Source organism: Meles meles, chromosome 4 (assembly GCF_922984935.1).
Source record: "Meles meles chromosome 4, mMelMel3.1 paternal haplotype, whole genome shotgun sequence".
Lineage (NCBI taxonomy): Eukaryota > Metazoa > Chordata > Mammalia > Carnivora > Mustelidae > Meles > Meles meles.
This window is the reverse complement of record NC_060069.1, coordinates 68,898,734-68,919,725: the sequence shown is the minus strand read 5'-3', so window position 1 is coordinate 68,919,725 and position 20,992 is coordinate 68,898,734. Positions and strand designations below refer to the sequence as shown.

At 37.2% G+C, this 20,992-nt stretch overlaps 1 protein-coding gene across 13 annotated transcripts in view; it reads right to left on the bottom strand.

Annotated features, from left to right (window-relative positions):
* Nucleotides 1-20,992, bottom strand: part of MECOM (MDS1 and EVI1 complex locus) — a 552,991-nt gene that overhangs the window by 50,186 nt on the left and 481,813 nt on the right. For 10 of the 13 annotated variants that reach the window (XM_046002460.1, XM_046002464.1, XM_046002458.1 and 7 more), the window contains one exon: nucleotides 10,543-10,677. In XM_046002460.1, the coding sequence (XP_045858416.1) occupies nucleotides 10,543-10,677 (135 nt within the window). Of the gene's footprint in view, nucleotides 1-10,542; nucleotides 10,678-13,317; nucleotides 13,428-13,579; nucleotides 14,307-20,992 lie in introns of those variants that run through there. The other 3 variants (XM_046002467.1, XM_046002468.1, XM_046002469.1) reach the window with 3 other exon arrangements.

Below are 20,992 nucleotides of genomic sequence, written 5' to 3'. Positions count from 1 at the left end.
TCTATTTGTTTATCTTTTGCAAAGCAGAAGACATCAAATATAAGCATGTGCCTCTTTATTCCAGTAGGTGGCTCTAAAGCCCGCTTGTTTATTTTTCTATAAAAACATCACAGCACCCAATAGTACTAAATCTAAAAACTCACTCAGTGAGGAGTGTTTTCTGCCTACTTTCTTTCCTGTCAAAATAAAATCTTTTTTTTCATTCAACAGTAATTTAACCATGTGAAGTTGGTGTATAGAAAATAATGCCAAATGCAAAATGTTGGTAGAATATGTTATCATAGAACCCAAGATTCTTTATATACAACCATAGAGGGACTTCAGACTATCTCAAGGAAATTACTCCTTGTTATGTGCTATTTCTACAAAAACCAGTGAGTGTGCAGTTTATATCTTATTAACCCACACCTGCAATTTTCCTGGTTTTGGAAGTACGCTGAGAGGAACAGTTCTGTTCAAAAAGTTATCAGGTTGAAAAAAATGATGGTGTGTTCGCTTTTTTCCCCCCCAAACCTTCCAGTTAAATGCTTATAAGCACTCTATTTCATTCTGGAGTCCTATTTCCCCTTAGAAAACAATGGACTTCTCTCAACAGTTTGAATCACCTCTTTTTGGCATCTCTCAAAGGTTTAACTTATTAGCTTCCTTTTCAACAACATGTTGACATTTGAATTGTGACATATTAGAACTTTTCGGTGGCTTCTCGGAAATAGTGAGGTTAAAGAGACAATACCCTGCAAGATCGTCACACAGGGTCATTGTCTCTGTTGGGGAATGCTGCTTAGACACACACACCAGGTCATTTTAAGAAAGTATTATGATATCATCATTTCTTTGTGGTCCGCTATTAATCACGTCTCTTTTAATTCCATTTCAGATAGACTCAATGCAGTGTGCATAGTCCAAAAAAAAGAAAATGATAGGTATATTGTATAAGTATAGAGCACAGAGACAATTCTCTTTGCAAGGACATTGATCGCCCTTGCAATTCCCGTTAAGTGTCCAGATTGTCAAGTGAGGGATATTGAGTGCATAAAAAATAAAAGACACAGAAGAGTGTTGGTGTTGGCTTTATTTACTGGAGGTAAAAGGTGACATTCCGGGCCGTGAAAGGCAAGGCAAAGCAGAGTGGGTTTTAACTTCAGGGTGTTCTTTCGATTTTAAGCGAATTTTTATGGTGCTCATGAAACTGAGGTTTGAAAAGAACTGGCAAGCGCCAGATGTAATGAGGGCAGATTCTGGGCACGCTTCCTCATATAGCAATAAGAATGTGCCTCGAAGTCCCATCTACCACACCCATACAAATTTAGTGGGTTTTTTCAAGGTGCTGCTACCACTTGTGATCCTCTTTGTACCTCATCTCACAGGACCTTAGGGAGATTTGGTAACATTGTATTTTTCCACCAATCATTACAATGACCCCAAAATATAATCTGAATACTTGAATCCAGAGAGGTCTACATATAAAGCTAATTTATGTTCTAGCAATAATCATATACCAGCAACAGGCCTTAGAGAAGTGAGAGGAGGAATTTAAACAAAAACATAATGACAATGCGTTGCCTCAAAACAACTATGTGGAGGAATGATGGAATGTAATCTTTGAGGAATCAAACCTTTCAGAAAATCAGATATCACATCACTGCTTTTACATTATAAAATAGGTCTTATAGCAAATAAAAATGCAATAAATAACAGAAGTGATTTATGTAGCTTTTTCCCACAGGTTTGTGTATTAAGCATTCTTGGCCATGCTCATAAAAAATATACCCATAATGTCTTTAAACTCAGTGTATTCTCAAAATCTCGGCTCTATTGCAGTCCTATGAATTATATGTCATCTGAGTTACGTACCAGAAGCAGAGATCCTACCAATATAACCTCTCTGGTTTTTGAGTTGGAGAAAAATAGAAGGGAATCATTATTCTGTTGAATTCCATAAGAGAAAAGGTCTCTTCTCCCATCAGGGGGTTTTATGGAAAAAGTAATCTGGATCCAAAATAAAAATGTCCTGGATCTGGGATTTTTGTGATGAATTCAACTCAAGTATATAAAGAGGGACTCCAAAGTCTCAAAGACTGAGAAAAAGTTTGAACTGATACAAAAAAGGTTTTTGATTTATTATTTTCCTGTGTCTTTCTCAGAATGCTTTATAAGAAGGGAAAAAACCTCAATTATCACAATATAAGTTGAAAGATAAGAGGAACGGGAACTTAGAGTATAAGAAAATAGGAATTTATGAAAATTCCATTCTTTTAAAAGTCATGATAAGGATTTTTAAAATGTGTTAACTCCTCTAGAGTTTTCTCTTTGGTAGCAAATAACAAATTCCAGAAATACAACATGTTATGACCATGCCCTAACTGTGTGTACATTTGACACTTTTGAAAGTTAAGGTGGTTTTATCATCTCATCATATAAAAAATTTAAATTTCCCAATATCTTCAAGGACTCTTATTTTTCCAGAAAGCTATTTTTCTATCTTTGTAAGTATGGGTATTATAACTAGATCTCTGGATGCCTCAATTTATAAGAACAAGTATTTATAGTACATGTTTTAATTAATGGATCATTTTACATTTTTTAAATTTCCTAAATTTGCTAAGATAGCATAGTAGTGAAATTTCTACATATGTTCTTTTTAAAATTCTAACTCATTCAATTTTGAAAATAAAACTAGAAATTCCCTAAATTTAGTTCATGTTTACCAGTGGTAAAATTCACAATTTAAGGCATAAATTTAGTATTATATACTAATATAGTTAGGAATTACTTGAAACATAATTATTGACTTAATGTATTTTAATCAAACCCTGAAACCAGTTCCAAATGCCAAAAGAATATCCCTTCAGTTAACATTCACAAGGGTAAGCTAGGGATAAAGGGCAGTGGTGACTGGATTTGATTTAACAAATTTTAGACTTCCAAAAGATGTATTTTCATGCAATGTTACATATTAGCATGTATGTACTTGGATATGTTATATACTTTTATATATGATCTATAAATGTGGCAAAGTATACATCTTGGGGAAATTTTAAATTTGCATAAAATATTAGCAATCTCATATTTATGTATTAATATAAATGAATGTTTAAGGGCATATGCTTAATTCTAATTATGTATCATATACAGGATATGTAATAATATATTTTATTAAATATAGTACATTGAATATGTTACATACGGTTATATATTATATGTAGTTGGAATTGGAATTAATCATATTTTATTAAATATTCATGTTCTTTTGTTACTTAAGTCCACGAGCACAAGCACTAAAAAGAGTATGGACGCTTACGAGCATTCCGATAGGAAAGTTAATAGGCTATAAAAGACTTCAGATGAATTCCGTTTTATATTGTCAAGGCCTGTGTTCAACCTAGTCCTCCATCAAACAGACAATGCTACTATTTGTATTTATAAATGGTAATAACGTGGGTTCTTGTTTATTATCCTATAAAATAGAAAAATCTAGAATCTGTCAGACCAGACTTACAGTCTAGTTTGCTATGCTTGGATCAATTTAAAGTATTGTACTTGTACTATTGAGACAGAAGAGAAATTCAGTGCACGGGGGGAAAGCAAGAATAAAAGAAAACACATCATTTACTTTTTAAAAAGATGAACAAGGCCTCATTGTTATGAATCCCGTTTATTTTTCCTGGTCAAGCACTGAAGTTTTATTTATGCTTAATAGACTGCATTTGGCATGTCTAAAAATGACAGAAGTGTGAATTATGAATGACCTTCAACCTATTCAGGAAGTTGTAATAATTGAAATAATAGAGAAATGTACTCCCTGCAGAATCTGTATGGAGAGACAACTTTTTCAGATATTGGCTGTCTTCTCCCTTTGAAGTTAACAGTTGCTTTCTGCCTCTCCCAGCTCCCAACATTCAGCCTGAATACTTTCTTTTCTATAGCTTCATGCAACGTACCAGTCAGAAGACTAGGAACAGCTGAGTGGAACTTTAACATTTGGAAGCGAGGTGGGAGGGGAGGTAGGTGACAGTTTGCATATCTGAACAAAGTCAACATTAGATATGAACACATCTGTCAGCTTTGGTGCTGCAGAGAGGTAACATCAGGTCCACAAAGACAATGTGTGCATATGTGCTGGCTTTAGGAAACACAGTCTGGACCCCCGATCTACCCATAGCGATGTGGAAACCCCAATGTTCAGGAAGGCATGAGTAATGTCAAGTTTTTAGCCTCAACAAGAGTGACTCTATTTTACATTCTCAGCCTAACTGGTAAGAGATACCGAGAAGTGTCTTCAGGAGACAGAGAGATTGATGACAGAATGGAAAGTTATTTGTCCAACACAATGGAAGCTTTATCATGGCCAAGTTCTGCCAAAGAAAACCACCCTCAACTTCCTTAATTTCTCCAAAGAGATGGTATACCATATTCGTCTTTCAGATGACAGTCTAAAGACTAGATGATATTTTGAGAAATAATGAGGTATTGTCTACCTATATCCAAAAATATGTAACCACTTGTCATTTTCAGGACAAACATATTATTGGAGGAGAAGATTTACCCCCCATTTTTATCTCTTTATTAATAACATGAAAAGAAAGCCACATATAATTTATTGGATGACACGAAACAGAGAACTGACTGTTGGTTTTAATTTGTATAAATAGAGCAAATGATAATGATTCACCTACTCTTATATCTGGAGCCTACAGTGTACCCAGGCTGGAAACCTTGGAAGTTTCCATTAAATGGTTTCTAAGTATCCCTCTCCAGTCCCCACAAGAAATACCCACTAGTCACCTGTCTTTTAGGTGGCCATTTCATCTGATTCTATGCAAACCGATCATTCTGAATGGTTTCAGGATGCCTGGGAAGAGTTCCATCATCACATGATGAGGAAGCCAACGATCATCTCTGGGTTTTTTACTAGGCTGGAGGCTTTTCTTGTGTTCTTGACCCAACATGTTTTCCACCTTGACAGATCATAATGCACTCTGATGACTATCTTTTTGGCACCCTTCCAAGAAGAGCTGGAAGCTAGTATGGATGTGATACTTTGAGATCTTCCTGAATGACAGGTGTGACATACACGTAAACACTAATTACTTAAAATTTGCAAAGAATACCTCAGGTCATCCACTTTTTCAACTTCTGTGACCTGTGAATCTTTATAAAATTTCTAATCTGCGTAGTGTTATGGCTGTCTTGTGTCCTGAGCGTCATTACGTGAGGGAAACATTTTGGGGGAGGGGAGGGGATGGGCAGGGCTGCTTATTTTATCATGTGAATATCAAATGGCAAACTGTATCTAAGACGGTTTCATCTTCGGGTGAAGGAAGTAACTTATCAGCCAGACAACATCCCCCCAAAGTCAGCTTAGGCCCCGTTCACAAGGCCAGTCTCTGGGTATTGCCAGCTGGCATTCATCTTAAAACAGCAGAGCATAACTTTGGTATAAAAGTGGAACTTGACTTAAAAGGAAAGCAAAGAAAATGCCCAAAGCCAATAATAATTTTAACATCAAAAGAGGTCATAGAAAATGTGGACAGAAATCCTTGTAAAGGAAGAGCAAATTAACAAATTACCTGACAGTTGACGCAAACATTTTTAAAAAGTGGAAAGAGGTGAACAAATTACATTTTGCTTTTTACACCGCTGGTCTTCCCTGCTTTTTTGCACAAATGGCATTAATTGAATAATTCAGGAAAACTTTTTTTTCTCCATAAAAAGCCAAAGAAAATAACTTGATAATTGAGCCCATAATAAGCTTGCAGTAATAATACTGCCCTAGTGTCCCTGCCGCCTGATAGAACCATTGACGTGGACCTAAGGAGAGGGAAAGGGGGTGTGCCAATTCAGCCATGATTGTCCTGGAAGCAGTTAAAACTTTATAAGGTAGAGCAAAAACGAGAACAATGCCTGTTCCAACTGAAAACACTGTAGAATCTTGCTGCCGTTCATTAACCACAAGAGAGCTGGCAGAATCCCCTAAGTGAATTCTGACCTTGATTTCTCTGAGGGGCGCTCATTCTTCTATATCCTATTTCTTCAAAACATACATCAGGCATTGGATAATCTCTTATTGACACATTTCTTTTTATTCAAAGTGAACAGCAGACTTCTCTTATTCTACTTACTAAATACCAGCTGTCAAGGGCCTGTTTAAAAATGAACGGACTTATCACCTTGTGTAAATGACAAGATTAATAATGTCTTGGGTTTCTGAGAACTTTATTCCAGTTATAGACCATGTTAAGGGCAAGGCCAGGAGTTTGAATGAAACCGTGTTCCTTTCCAGGATGCAGAATACATACATACATACATACATACATACATACATACATACATACATACATACAAAATGTTCCCCAAAGCACACGCAGAAATCATTCTAATCATTAAAAGCGGAAAGGCAGGTCTTAAGTCTATAAAGTCACCTTAAATGAATTGTGCCTTGATGATTACAACCAATATGGATTCACCATGAAGAAGTATTAGGGAAAAAAATTGTGTTCAAAGAGCTAGCTATTGCATAAGTACCCCAAATCTGCAAACATATCATAGATGAGAACTGGCCTTGATTGAAGTAGATAGGGGGTCTATGGGTCACCTTGCCTTTGTTCAAGATGAGTGTGTAGAAATATGGAGGTATGAGGGGACTTACCAAAGAATGGAGGGAAAGCTAAGAGCAGGGTGAGGCCAAAGCTAAAGCAATGTGCTACATCTACCCAGTGGAACTTTTGTGTAGGTATCTACAAGACATCAAAGGAGAGAACATCAAAAATATCCAGAATAAAAAAGGAACGAAAAAAGAAAACCTCAACAAATCATCGAGATGTGTGCCTACTTAACATTCAACACATGGGTGTTTCCAGATGTAAATGAAACTCAAAATAATTAACGGCTTTCATGCTTCCCCTGCATATTTGAGGACCTATTCTGGAAAGAACTTTCATCATCCAACTCTCTGCTTTTGCTCCTGCCCTGCTCTACCTCTCAGTGCCAGCTCTTGCTCCTGAAAGCAAACGGGGACAATTTCAGACTGTTGAAATGTAAAAATAGTGAAGCATTGTCTGTCTCAATAAAAATTTCCAGCCAACTGCTCTGCCATAGCAGTGTGGCTATGTAATATTGTACAGAAAGTTTAAGGAGTATGGGGAAAATAATTAGGACTCCCAGGATAAAGAAACTTAGATATTATTATAGAGCTTCTATTTTATGACTTGAATGTGATTGGAACTTAATTTACTAGTGTCTTTGGTGTGGCCTTCTACAGAGATAAATTACTATAGTTAATACAGTATTTTTTATTACTGGGGAGTGGTAAAGGATACCAGCCAGGAGCTGCAGCTACTTAGAAATTTTGATTTAAGCATTCATCCCAGTGTTTTCAGAATTCCTATCTCCAAAAACATCACTGCAATAATTTTGAAAACTTGAAGAGACATCTAAAAACAATAAGCTTGGGTCTTTCTAGGAAGCATTAAAAAAGAAAACTGCCACAAAGCTCACTCTGGCCTGAGGGGTAGGGGGGGAAGAACCTGAATTAAAATAACTCACAGAAATCTACTGGAAAATTTAAATTCAGGAAAATCCCCTCAAATAAAATGCTTGTATAGAGGAATTAGGAAAAATGTTAATCGCAGGGCCTTTGTTTTTATGAAACAAACCAGATTATATCTTTTTTCAACTTCACTTGAAAATCAAAATCCATGCTATTCCTAAGCACTTCTTCACCCCCAAACACATCAAACATGGGTTTTATCCAGTACATGTTTGACTGTCTATTACCAACCTGTATTATCATCTTAGCAAGAACATTTATTCTTTTATAGAACCCTCCACAGCATTATAAAACTGATCCACATTGATTAAGTTTGATTTTTAACATGAGAATTTCTAAAAATATCCTCTTTGCAAAAATAAACTATAATTTATACACCTTTGTTTCATTCTGGGTCATCTTTTCCCTTCTTTATTAGACGTCATAATTATTGTAATGACTAGACTACTGTTGAAAGATTCATCTGACATTCTTTCTTTCTGTAGCCCAGGACTTAAACCTGTCTTGTTATTAAAATTCATTTTATAAACTTGAGCTCTAAGAGTTGGAGCAAAGAGAAACACTTTTTTATAATTTCTTGAGAGTGTTTCATCTGCTATTGTGTTGCGCAGGTGAGTTGATGTTTTTCCTGTTTAATAATTACTCCTGGCCCAGGGTCTCCCTTTATGAATATTAAATAATATTTCACATCATGAGAGTGTTCATTATGTGATGAGTTGTGCTTACTCACCATTTGGCAGCTCTTGTTCCTCATGGAAAAGAGAGCAAAAAAATAGACCTAGAGAATCTCTTTAGTCAGTCTTTTATCATTGTACCTAGTCCAACATTCACATTTCAAAGTTGTCTGAAATTGTAGTCTTAATTAACTTTTAGAACCATGCATACAAGCTTACGGATGAATATGTTTATAAAATATGCATACATTATTGGGGTATCTGTTCTCTTTTGTCTTGTCAACTGGGCTAAGTAGGATTGTATACATATATTGCCTATCACGCAAATCTGACTTTCCTCTCTCATTGTTTATGGGTGAACTTACTTGACCATGTAATGTCAATTTCACCATTATGTTATTTGATATGTACTCTGTTACCATCTTAGATTTCTGCCAGCAAAATACATAAATTTAAAATGAGTGCTTACAGAAATAATACGTTTGTGTCTAATATTGGCCTTTTATGATTTCCTGATTAACTATTTTCTTTCATTCTTTAATTAAAATCAGTAAACATGCTATTCATTATGGTATGAAACCAGCATAATTTCTTTTGAAAAGCAATATATTTTACAATGTGTGCCTCAAAAGTAACTATGTTAAAATTATAAATGCCTGCCCTAAAAAGCAATCTAATTCATAGTTAATAAAACAAAATTGTTTTGCTTTTTTAATGCGATCAAGATTCCAATGAAAGAGTGTATTTATTAAAAATATGAGACACATAATTATTGAAAGAAAAAATGTATTGGCCACAAGTCCCATTCTTCCACCATCCTTTCACTGACCCTACAACAGTTTTATCTGTCCAAGGAGATGGCCTCTATTGTCAGTAAATATGGACAGCAAATAATTATGATGATATAATTACATTATTTCTTCTTACAGCTGCCTTTTGAGGTCTGTCAGCTCCTTTACTTCAGGAAACATAACCTGAAAAATTCCTTCACTTACAATACCCATGTATGTCCCACATCTACAAATAGTGTATGCTCAAAAAGTGTTTGTTGTTGATGTGACAGTAACTCATATGATGGACTTCGGATATTTTCTGCTCCCAATCAATAACTAATTTAATAATGTTTTCCTTTGTCAATACTGTCTCTGTTTTCTTACAGCAAAAGAAAAAAAATAATTGGTTTATTATTTTTGATGTATGTTGAAGATTTTTAAATGATACCTATTTAAACCTAATTTTACAATTTACTACCTCTTACACAGTTTAGTCAGTAAAAATTATCTGGTAGCTGGTAAAATGCCAAAGAATAATCTCATAATGATGATTGAAATAGAGTCTTAGGCCATATGATGCTAACATTACTTAACAGCTTTCATTGGAAACATCTAATTTAAACTTTTCTTTTTCTTGGTGGGGATTTTCACAGCAAATTTGCCAAACAACTATTTTAATATGGTCTTTGAAATGTATTTGATTTAGGTAACCATTGGGTTAAAAGAAATAAATGATGGATAACATAATTAAATTCTAAACCACCACTGTTTATAAAACAAAAATTAACAAGCTAAACCTCTTGTTGTTTCAGGTATTGTCATACTAAGTTACAAGATTCATAACCTAACTTTATTGAGTGTAAAATATGCTTCATGATATTTTCATGATCTTATTTCATAGTTATTATTATTAAAGTTAACCTCACTGCATGGGCCTCTGTAAAGCAATTTCCAGCAGCGATATTTTTAAACTTTTCACATATACCAAAAAAAGGGAGTATTTTGATTAATCTAAAAGTGTTTCTCCTTTATAAACAGACAAATCAACATAAAATGCAGTCAGATAAGATTGCATGTAGATCATATGTACACACACACACATACACATATCTACCTACTATTTCAAGTAAAAACCTATATAATATATCAAGTGCATCACTTCCAATTTCTGCACAAATTCATAAAGTGTTATTGAGTAGCTCAATACTTTCCATGAATGTTTCCCTATTATGATGGTAAAGAAAAAAAAGGTAAAGAAAAGCTAGCAATAAATAGTACTCTGTTTTTAGAACATTCTATCACACTCAGAAAACTGGAGCATTTATGAAGTTACAAAGTGAATAAACTACCCAAAAAAGTAGCACTGAAAGAAAACAGTACTGCAAATAACTTTATTCTGCATCTCACTTATATTTGTGCATTACCTTTCAGCATATCAACAAACAGGCCACAAGGGTCTACTGCAGCTCACTGTTATTTTTATTCTTCAGGCTTCACTGATACTTTAGTGCTCTCAAAGAAAGACAAGAAAATCTTTACAACATACCTGATCATTTATCTGGCATGCAACGAGGTTGTGCTGATCATAACAGCCAGCGAACCTGATGTACTTGAGCCAGCTTCCTACATCTGGTTGACTAGCATCTATGCAGAACTTCACATTGCAATACTCATCTAAGATCTGGAAGGAAGAAGATGAGAACAATCAATTTCCATATCAATTCATTCTTTAGAATGGTTAATTGCTTGAAAATATTTTATTCAAGTGTATAGTCCTTCTTCAAATCCTGCAAAAAAATAGTCAGGCAGTATGCATATTAATAAAGGAGGAATAACAATAAGTTATCTTAGAAGCAGCAATGTACTATTTTTTAAAAGAACAAAGCAATTGTACATTATTGCAAAAGCTGATCAATTGATTTTTTAAAATGCTTGTTTCCTTGTTATGCATGAGTGAGTGTTATTGACTTAATTTTACTCCACGTGATTTTTACAAAAAATCATATTGAACAGCACATATTAACCTAATATTTCTAAACTAGTCAATGTCTTAGGTTCAGATTACCTTCCCATTAAGCATATACTTTCACATTTTTGCCCTTTAAATTAATTCAGTTAAAAAACTTTAAATATTACTAAATTCCTTTTCACTTTACATTTCACTACCAGGAAACAATTAAATCACATCGTTAATGGAAGAAGATAATAAGATTTGTCTCATATTTGTTTGTTTCTGACCAAACTTAAGAAAAATAAATGAAAACAAATGATTGGTAAACACTTGTGTAAAATATGGCAATCTAATGTTTTAGTTAACACATGTCAATACATGTTTTAATTTTATGTTTAGTAAGCAAAATAACAAAACTGGCTTGTGAACAAGTAAAAAATATATAATATAATATTGTAATAAATTACCATCATTATCTATGGTTGTGTGTTGTTATTTTTCATGAGATTTTACATTTGGCCTATCCTGAATATTAATCATTACTTAGGATACCTTAAACAAAAATTGAAAGGAGAAATGTCCATTTTTAAAGTTTTGCATACTTACAGGGAGCTATTCTGATTCACTAGCAGCAATAATGTTTTAAACATCAATATTAAAAAACGGCAGAGTTGTTGACCTAATGGCAAGTAACTAGAAAGGCTGCTAATGTTAATGTCAATCAGTTAATGCAAACTTGAGGAAGTTTCCTATCACAGACTAAATAAGACAGTCCAGAACAAAAAATAAGGCATTAAATAACTCCCACAGAACCCTGTTGTATCTACACCTATGTGAAAGTAAAAACTAAACTCTTGGATATATAGACCAAAAGTAATCTTGCATAGAATTCAGGTAATCTAGTTGCAGATTCAACTCATTAACTCACCCAGAAACTTCAAGAAGAAGCCCAGTGCTCTGAGAGCTCTTAGTCAAGAGGCATTATGAATAAGCCTTTGGCCATGAGGCAATTAAAAGGCAGTAAGTAGTCCCACAATTTAAAAAAGAAAAATCAAAACAGAAGATAGGGATAATAATTGCTACACACACACACACATACACACACACATCAAATCTTTTCAAGACACCTCTTCATACTAACAGAAAGTCTACCTTAAATACCCTTTCTAGTGAGAAAGACAGGTATTAACAATTTCTTATTTTTAAAATTACAAACTTTAAGTTGTTTTCTTCAACTCTCAGTGCTGAGTGACTCTAATAGCAACTTGAGATTCGCTCCCCACCACCACCACCCCTGCAGATGTCTACGGGAGCATAAATAACAGTAGCAATACACGTTTTAAAATAGTAAAAAGTTGGGATTTTTGTCTCTTTTGTTTTTTATCTGTTTAGTTTCTAGTTTATCTTTTGTTACTTGTTTTCTTGGCTAGCAGGGAAAAAAAGGCAGTTCTACTCACACACTAGAGAAATATTTAATGAAGGAAATAAGGTGTAGTCAGTGAAATGCAATACCAGCTCCATTTCATATTTGCAGACAGAGGTGGAAAACTTGTTAATTTCAAAGTCAAGCATCATCTATCCCCTTAGCTTTTGAGCATTCCCTTCTGCGGGGGCAGGGAGTTAGGTATTGCATATACTGCACATAAAAATTCTAGATGTAATTTTATTCCGTGTTAACATTATTGCCATTGCCACTGTCAACAGTGAAATTAATTTTTAAAAACAGGTTCATTTCCAAAGAATGTCTTTTTACATATATGTTGCATGATTATTCAAATATTTCACCAACATACTAACTTTCTTACTCTCAATATTCTTGCCCCAAGACAAAAGCTGAACTTTCTCCAGAAACGTTTCCCCCCGGGTGAATTATTCACTTTTGATTTGCTAGCAGAACTGCATTTGTCTCCCAAATGTCTTAATCGTCTCGGAAATCTCGAATAAAATAAAGTAAGAACACATCTTCCGTCATTTCATCTAACACACTCCTGTGTTTTTAAAAGCTGTCAAGTTCCAAAGATAGTTAAAAAAAAAAAAAAAAAGAATTCCCTTTAGGTGGACTGTAGAGAAAGGCCCTTTCAAAAAACCAACAGCAAAGGGAAAGAAAAAAAAAAATCCCCACAATCTAGCCAAAGGGTCCGAATGTGACTTTCTCGCGAAGCAGCACACGATGTTGGACAGCAAAGCTGTTACTTGGCAAGGTGGAACTCGGCCGAAAGCGGCTCCAAAGTCGCGTGGCCGGTGCCAGGAATTCAGATTTTGGCAACCCCACCTTCTGCGTCCCTGATACCGACGGACAGACACACGGAGGAAGGGGAAGCAGGAGAAGAGCGAGAGGAAAAAAGGCCGACAGCCGGCAGAGAGACCCACCGAAGGCCGGACGACCCACCCCGGAGACGCGTCCAGACCGCACCGTTCCACAGGAGGAACAAGGAAATCGCCAGTCCCAGCAACGTAGATAAGCAGCAGGGCTCCGCGAGACTGCGGGCAAGTAGGAAAAGAAGGCTGGGGGAGGGGGGGTTTCGAGGCGGGGGGCGCCCCGCAGAAGGGGTGCCAAGGCAGGAAACTGTCCGAAGTTACAAACTATGCACATCGCCAAGACTTTTTTTTTTTTTAAAGTGAATTCTCTTACCTTAAGATTTCTATGGCCTCAACTCAGCAATAAAAGGCAATCACAGAAGAATTAAAACAAACAAAATAAAATTATCAGCAGCCCCCAGCTTTCCTGCACGAAAATCCTTTCAAAGGATCCCGAACCACATTTCGGGATGTTAAAAAAAGAAAAAAGAAAAAAAAAGAAAAGAAAGAAAAAGAAAAAAGAAAGCCTCGCGTCTCGATTTCCGAATAGGTCTCTGATAACTTTGTCCGTCTCTAGGATCTGCTCGCCAGGACCACGCGTTTCAGATTTATTGTCCGCCAACAGTGTATTTTTAAGACCAGAAATGAAGTCTCCTCTCGTCTGGGTGACCCGGGTTTGGTGTGTTTTGGCTTTTTTTTCCCCCTTCCTAAATGAGCTCGGAGCTATTCCTTCTGGTTCACATCACCTCCCTCTTTTCTCACTTTCTCTTGCTCTTATCAGCCCGATGTGTAATGAAAGTTATCTGAAACCCACTAAAACTTCTTCCACTTCTCTCCCCCAGTTCCAAGGGGGGGAAAACAGGCAGGAGGAGGAGAGTTTGAAAAGGTGGGGGGCCTGGGGAAGCGAGAGGAGCTCTAGCCCCCTTTTAGATCCTCCGCAGCGCCTTCCCCAGTCCTGGACCCTCACGGGATCGTCCCCTTTCGCAACTCCAAGCGCAGCCGCCGGGTTTCTATTTCATGAACTGTCTCTTTAAAGAGGATCTGCTCGGCCATCCAGAAAGAACCCCGGGCGAGGGAGAAAGGGAGCTATCTCCCGCCGCCCAGAGTGATCGGAAGCCAGACGGGCTCCTCTTTCAGTAAATTTTTTAAAGTGACAGCAACCTCCTCTGGCGCGAGAGGTCACAAAAAGGTCGCCAAGACCCAAGTCCTATAGGGACAGACTGATTATGGATACACCATCCCCCTTAAACATGTAGATTTCTCCGGGTAAACAACCAATGGGGAGATCTCGCCAGGCAGGATTTCTTTCCCTTGGGAAATACCCTCTGTTTCGATGTCCTGAAAGTACAAGTGGGGTGTGTGTGTGTGTGTGTGTGTGTGTGTGTGTGTGTGTGTGTGGTGTTGGAGATGTTGTAGATGGGGGATGGGAGTGAGCGGGTGGAGAAGTGCTTTGGGGGGTGTGAGGGTGTAGGCACCAAGGCTGAGGGTGGGGCGCTGGAGGGAGCAAGAATGAAGTTTAGGGTAAAGAGACACTGGCTCCTGCTAAACCTAGTAATTAGTTTAGAAATTCTCAGAAAACAGCAGCCTAACAGTGAAAGTTGATTTGTCCATTTCCAGTTTTCTGCTAAGCACCTTTTCTAGTGATTATTACTGAAATTCATACTCTCTTCCCTCTATTATTACAGTTAGGTCAGCTGAAGAACATGCTACTTTTCCAAATCATATTTTTCTTAAAGGAAGTAATTTAAAAATTTGAAACATTTTTTGTATATAACCTGCCCAAATAGCATATTAAGGGCTTGGAGAGATTGACAGTTATCTGGTGAGCTTTTGCCATATTCTGTGATACGTTAATTAAAACATCATGAACATCTAAAAGTGGAATTAAACAGTTTGACAACTCAGGTTATTTTTAAACCTTTAACATTATAAATGCTGCTTTGGGGGATCAGTACTGTACGGTGATTAATAACTTTCTAATATATATGGTCAATTTTTATCTAAACATTTCAGAAACAGAACTGGGAGAAAGAATATAGGGAATGCGTGACAAATAAGAGTCTACGAATTTACCCTTAGCTAACCTTGGAAAATTTAGTAAAACCCACCGGTTAAATGGAAATAAATGCTTTTTATCACAAAACTCCATTCATAAAAACAAATGAGCAAATCCAACTTCTCAGCTCAACAATGGAAAGTGAAGCAAAGTAAGCAAGTCGAGGGACCCTCGAGGGGGAGGGGTGGAGGGAAAGGCTATGGAAAGCGCGCTTATGTTAAACTTTATCAGCAAACGGGGACAATGCCAAGTCCCCTTTTTGTTTTGTCCAAGTGCAAACAGACCTGTAAATCTAGTAGATGTATATCTCCCCAAAATGCTGATTTAAAAACAAAAATAGTAACAAAAGGGAGGGATGTGGGAGAGAGAAAATGACAAGAGGTGGTGACTAATTCGTTTCGGTGGCCTGTTATCTGTGACATTGAACTGTTATTTCAGATAATGGCCATTGTTTGAGGGAAAATCGCACAGCAGTGGTAGGTAGGACAGGAAAAATCCTTTGTAAATAACCTAAAACCCGGTCAGATATTCCCATAGAGTTCGGCGCTTGAGAACCTTTAAGAGCCCCCGGTTTGCTGCCATTGATTTCCTGCCCTTCCTCAACTTGCCCATTGTCGGAGCCCTTTTTTTTTTTTTAATTTAGCCATAAATTGGACCGGCTCAAGCTATGAGCTGTTCTATTTTCTTCCTGTCAGGATGAGGGATTTGTTTTATGATGCATTGTGTATTAAATACAAGTAATCTGGGGAACCGATTGCTTCAGACAGTGCGGCCTGATCAGGGGGTCTAGAGCTCAGTGCCCCAATCCCCCACCCTAGGCCCGCGGCCCCCCGCCTCCTTGCCCTTTACAAAGCGGGTCTGAAAAGGAGGAAACGTCGGTGGATAAACAAAAGGTCGGGTAGAATCAGTGGCAGGTCCTGGCTAAATTAGGATTTCGTGGAAAGGGCCTCCGAGTTTTTTTCCCTTATATTGGGTTTGGGTGGGGGAGGCGGGGCGACTTTCAAGGTCTGGGTACTTGCAGATGCGGCAGGAGTCCGGTAGATGGCGTTGCGCCCCGAATTAAGGCGCTGAGACTGCGGCTTCGGCTCCAACCGCCCAGGTGAACCGGCTAACGTCCGCACGGCACAAGCCTCGGGGTTTGCCCTGCGCCTAGCGCGTGGGCCGGCCCGCGTTTCCCGAGCTGCTGGCCTAGTGCAGCCCGCAGTCCAGACAACGCAGACACCGGCCTGATCAAGGGCTCGCTCTGCATAAGACATTCTCTTCTCTAAACAGAGCCAAAAGAGTTAACGCCTTCTCTCTGAAACCTTGGAAGATTTATCTAGAGAGATGGGGGATTATTTAGCCTCATCATTATTTTATTAATATCGTCATCAGTCTTGCTCTCTACTGAATAACTTGTGAGAAAGGCTAAAGGAAATCATCAGAAGGACCCGGGCAAACACTAAATATTAATCTCTCTCCCTAGCTTTCCCTCTCCGCGCCCCCCCCCTCCCCTGCCACCGCGCCCCCTCTCTTGTTTGATTATATAATAATGTCGTGTAAAGACAGAGTCGCCTCACTTTTTCCGGACGACACAGCTGGAAGTTTAAATGTAGGGTCCTGAAATCCCTGGGTCGTGAGATTGGCCTCATTTCTCATGGAAGGAGCCTCTTGCTGTTTCAAGAACCCCTTAGGAGAAGACCTTGACCCACCTCCTCCCACCAAAAGTGAAACAGAAGAGACAGAGGGCCAGAGAAGACTGCTGCAAGGGGCTTGTTTTTTCTCCCTGGTTAACTTGCTTTCCATCAGGAGGTTTCTAAAACAATAAATAAATACAAGGAGCCAAATACCACCACCAATTCCCTTTATTCCTTGGGATTTCTGGTGAAATCTGTTTACAGTAGTTCCCGGTTACAAATTAATCTGCAAAAGCCGCTGTCTGCTCAGCAGTAATCAGTAACATGCGTGTTCTGCAGTGTTTAGCGCTGCCCTTGAAATGGGCTATTAAAAATAATGGTTTTACTATAATCTCAAACCAACTTTAATTTGCAAACATGTATCAGGACAAATGATCTAAATATTAAGGGGATGGAGTGGAAGAATGTACTAGAACAAATGTACAGCTCTGGGGAAAGCAGAAAATAGAGTGATTCATCAGCAAAGTTTAAAAAGAGAATCATACTTTTAAAAATTTTTTTCCCAGAAGGAATTAAAATATTGTTTTTCTCTGTCTCATTCTGTTAATTGCTGTTTACCAGGAAAAAGGCACTGGAAAATATGAGGTTCAAGTGTGAGTTGATAGATTTTCTGGGAGCTGTAAAGATCCCCCTTTGGCTGATGGCAGGGCTGAGGTGGGAGAGGTTAATGTGTTTTCTTCCTGGTTTGAAAAGGGCATAAACCCTCCTCAGGCCCCTTCCTTCCTCCCCCATCTGCGTGGATTGCAGAATCTTTAAAACGCTCAAAGATTTCCAATAAGGCCACTGGCTCTGCCTTCATTGTGTAACTGTTTATTTAAAATAAGTCAATATATTAGTTAAAGCAGTAAGAAGTTAGTGCTCCAGTATTCAAGTGATTCCCACAAGACTGTAAGCTGATGCCTCTTTTAAGCCTGAAACTTCATGGTTGTCCCAGAAGTAAAAGTTCTGCTAATGGAGACCCTATGGGCATGGTACATTCCAGCACATCATTAAAGGAAAGAAAAGCAGTCCAGCCAAAGCCAGATGAAATAACTGCACTGTCCACTTTTAATAGGCTTCCTGTGGACAAACAGCCCTGTAACACTCTGCAGAGGACAATATTTAAAAACAAGACAACTTGCTGGCAGTTTTCAATACCATAAAGTTAATAAAGTATGTTCCCATTCACCCTAACATTATGTTTTTAGTTTATAGAGGAAGGCACTTTATAACCTCAGCCTAAGTAGAGTTCCCTTAATTCCACAGCTTTGGGTTTCTTGAGGTGGCTAAATATACATGAAGTTCAAGCCTGACATTTTTGTTTTAACACTGTTTTTTTGTAGCTTTTCAAGAATGTACAAGTGCATTTTTACATTTCTCAAGTGCAGTTTCATTCATGGAGATCCTGTTAAATCTTGTTTCATACAGTTCACATCAAGAAGCATGAAATAATCTGAGAAATTGACATTTGGCCGAACAATAACTGCCTGCTAATTAAATTAGCCTCATGTATAGATATTGATGTGTGTTTAAAAAGAAAATCGATGCTTCCTTTTCCACATGGGAATAGGATTTTGTAAAATTTGACTTAACTGAGACAAAGATAAGAAAAAGTACATGTGTTTAGGATTGAAGAGACTCCCCACTGATTCTCATATAAATATTTTTCCCAATAAGAAACTCCAATTTGTCTCTCCTCTTTCCCTCCAAATTCTTGACTACCTACAAGTTCTTCTCCCAAATCCTTTTACTTAAAGAATAAGCTTTGTAATGAAGCATAACATCTAGCAAGAGAAACTAGATCAGAAAGCCATGGAATCAAAGGTAATATTTTGTTTAATTTTAGTTTATATGTTTTAATCAAGACGGGCCCCCTAAATTTGAAGGTGAATTCTGTGATCTGGGTAGGTAGACCCCAACAAAACAGTCCAGCACAATAAATTTACAAACAAAAAGGGTTCTGAATGTCTATAATCACCAACATACATCATCACTACTCAGGAAAGATATTTCTGGTCTCGTTTGATGGGACTTTTTTTTTTTTTTTTAATCTATGGGTGTGGGGGAAGAAACTTGGGGAAAAAGAAAAGAAAAAAGGAAATTAAAGGTAAAAAAAAATGTAAATAAAAAATTTCCCTTGGTCTGGAAATGGGCCCTACTGAAAGCATGTTAATCTCCACCTCAGTAATTTGGTTCTCCAGGAGAAGACAGAAGCCCTGCTGCTGTGCCCTGCACTTCATAAATCACATCTTTATGTGGACAAGGTCAGGGCACCTAACAGCTCAGACATGGGCCTTTGCAGTGGCTCGAGGATTCAGGCATGTTTACTCTCCCGCTTGGCTCTCCGAGGAGTAGTCCAGCACGCTTCTAATTACTTTTGATTATTTTCATTTGCTGGGGTCAGTCTGGCTTGCCAGGACTGCTGGAGGGTTGATTTCCTACAAATCTTGATGTCTTTGTAGGACGGCACTGTGTGCGTTCAGAATTAGCACCCTGTTATTGTCCCTACAGCATGGGATCCTTCATAACAGATACTCTGATATAAAAGTTTCCCCAGTGAATACTTCTTATTTTATTTTTTTTTTTTTTTTTTTTTTTTTTTTTTTTTTTTTTTTTTTTTTTTATTATTTATTTGACAGAGAGAGATCACAAGTAGACAGAGAGGCAGGCAGAGAGAGAGAGAGAGAGGGAAGCAGGCTCGCCGCTGAGCAGAGAGCCCGATGTGGGACTCGATCCCAGGACCCTGAGATCATGACCCGAGCCGAAGGCAGCGGCTTAACCCACTGAGCCACCCAGGCGCCCCTACTTCTTATTTTATTAATTAACTACACAAGCATAATCACCTATCTGATCTTTAAAAGAAAAAAAATTGCAGATGACTTGCTTACCAGTTGAGTGTTTTATAGTATATTTGGCCGGAAGGAAAGTGAATTTCTTTTTCTTTCTTTCTTTCTTTCCTTTTTTTTTTCTTTGACTTTAAATATATTTAGTAATGACTAGCAGCTCTTTGGAAACTAAGATGAAATACTTTGCTGAGACAACAGCTCTAGTCAATAAATTACTATAGTCAGAGATTTATTTCCTAAACTCCAATTAAGACTGCCATATTTAAAATATTTTTTGTTGAGCTATTTTGATGTATTTCAGGCCTAAGCTATTACACTGAGTGGTTATTTTGTGTGTAAAGCACAACAACAACAAAAAATTTATACCAAGTTTAAATGAAAACACTGTTATAAAATAAAAACTTGAATAAAATATAGTAAAATTTTGGTAGAGAAAGAGACAAAACACCATTATTTTTCTCTTCTTTATCCACCCAAAAAAGAAATGGTTAATGATCTGATGTGTATACATTGAAATATGCCTTAAAAATGATGAACAAATAAACATTCACAAAAACTGAAAAACAGATATTCACCAAGGAACATATAAACACATCAATCTGATTGTTTGGAAAATAAGCATTGTAGATCACTGAGCAAAAATTACTATTATATTTTCTTTTTATAGACAATAACTTGGCTCATGATTATAATTAGTCTCAAAAAGCCAAATCCCTCATTCTTCTTTAACTTTAACTCATAACTTTAGCTCAAAGAATGAAATGCTCTTAGTCTTAACCTCAACTCTTTTAAGAATTTACTTCTTTTAATTATTTTATTAATTTTAATTAATTCAATCTCTCAAGACATTATTTAGCACATTACACAATAACTCTAGGGTCAGCTTCTTCCCTGAGGCTATACGAACACCATTCCAATGTGCTTTTAGACTCACAGTTTTGTGGGGAAAGTGAATTGGAAGACATTTGTCTACTCCTTTCTCCACTCATAGCTATGTGTCTGTGGGTAAGTCACTTAACCTTTGAGTTGGTTTCCATGAAAGTTTCATAATATCAGCCCAACAGGAGTGTTGGGAAAATAAACTGGATAATGTGAGTGTGAACTACTCTGAGTTCATGGGAACAAGTCAAAATACTGTACGTTTTGCAGTATTGGTGTTGGGATACTGGGTTGGAATAGACTTACATACA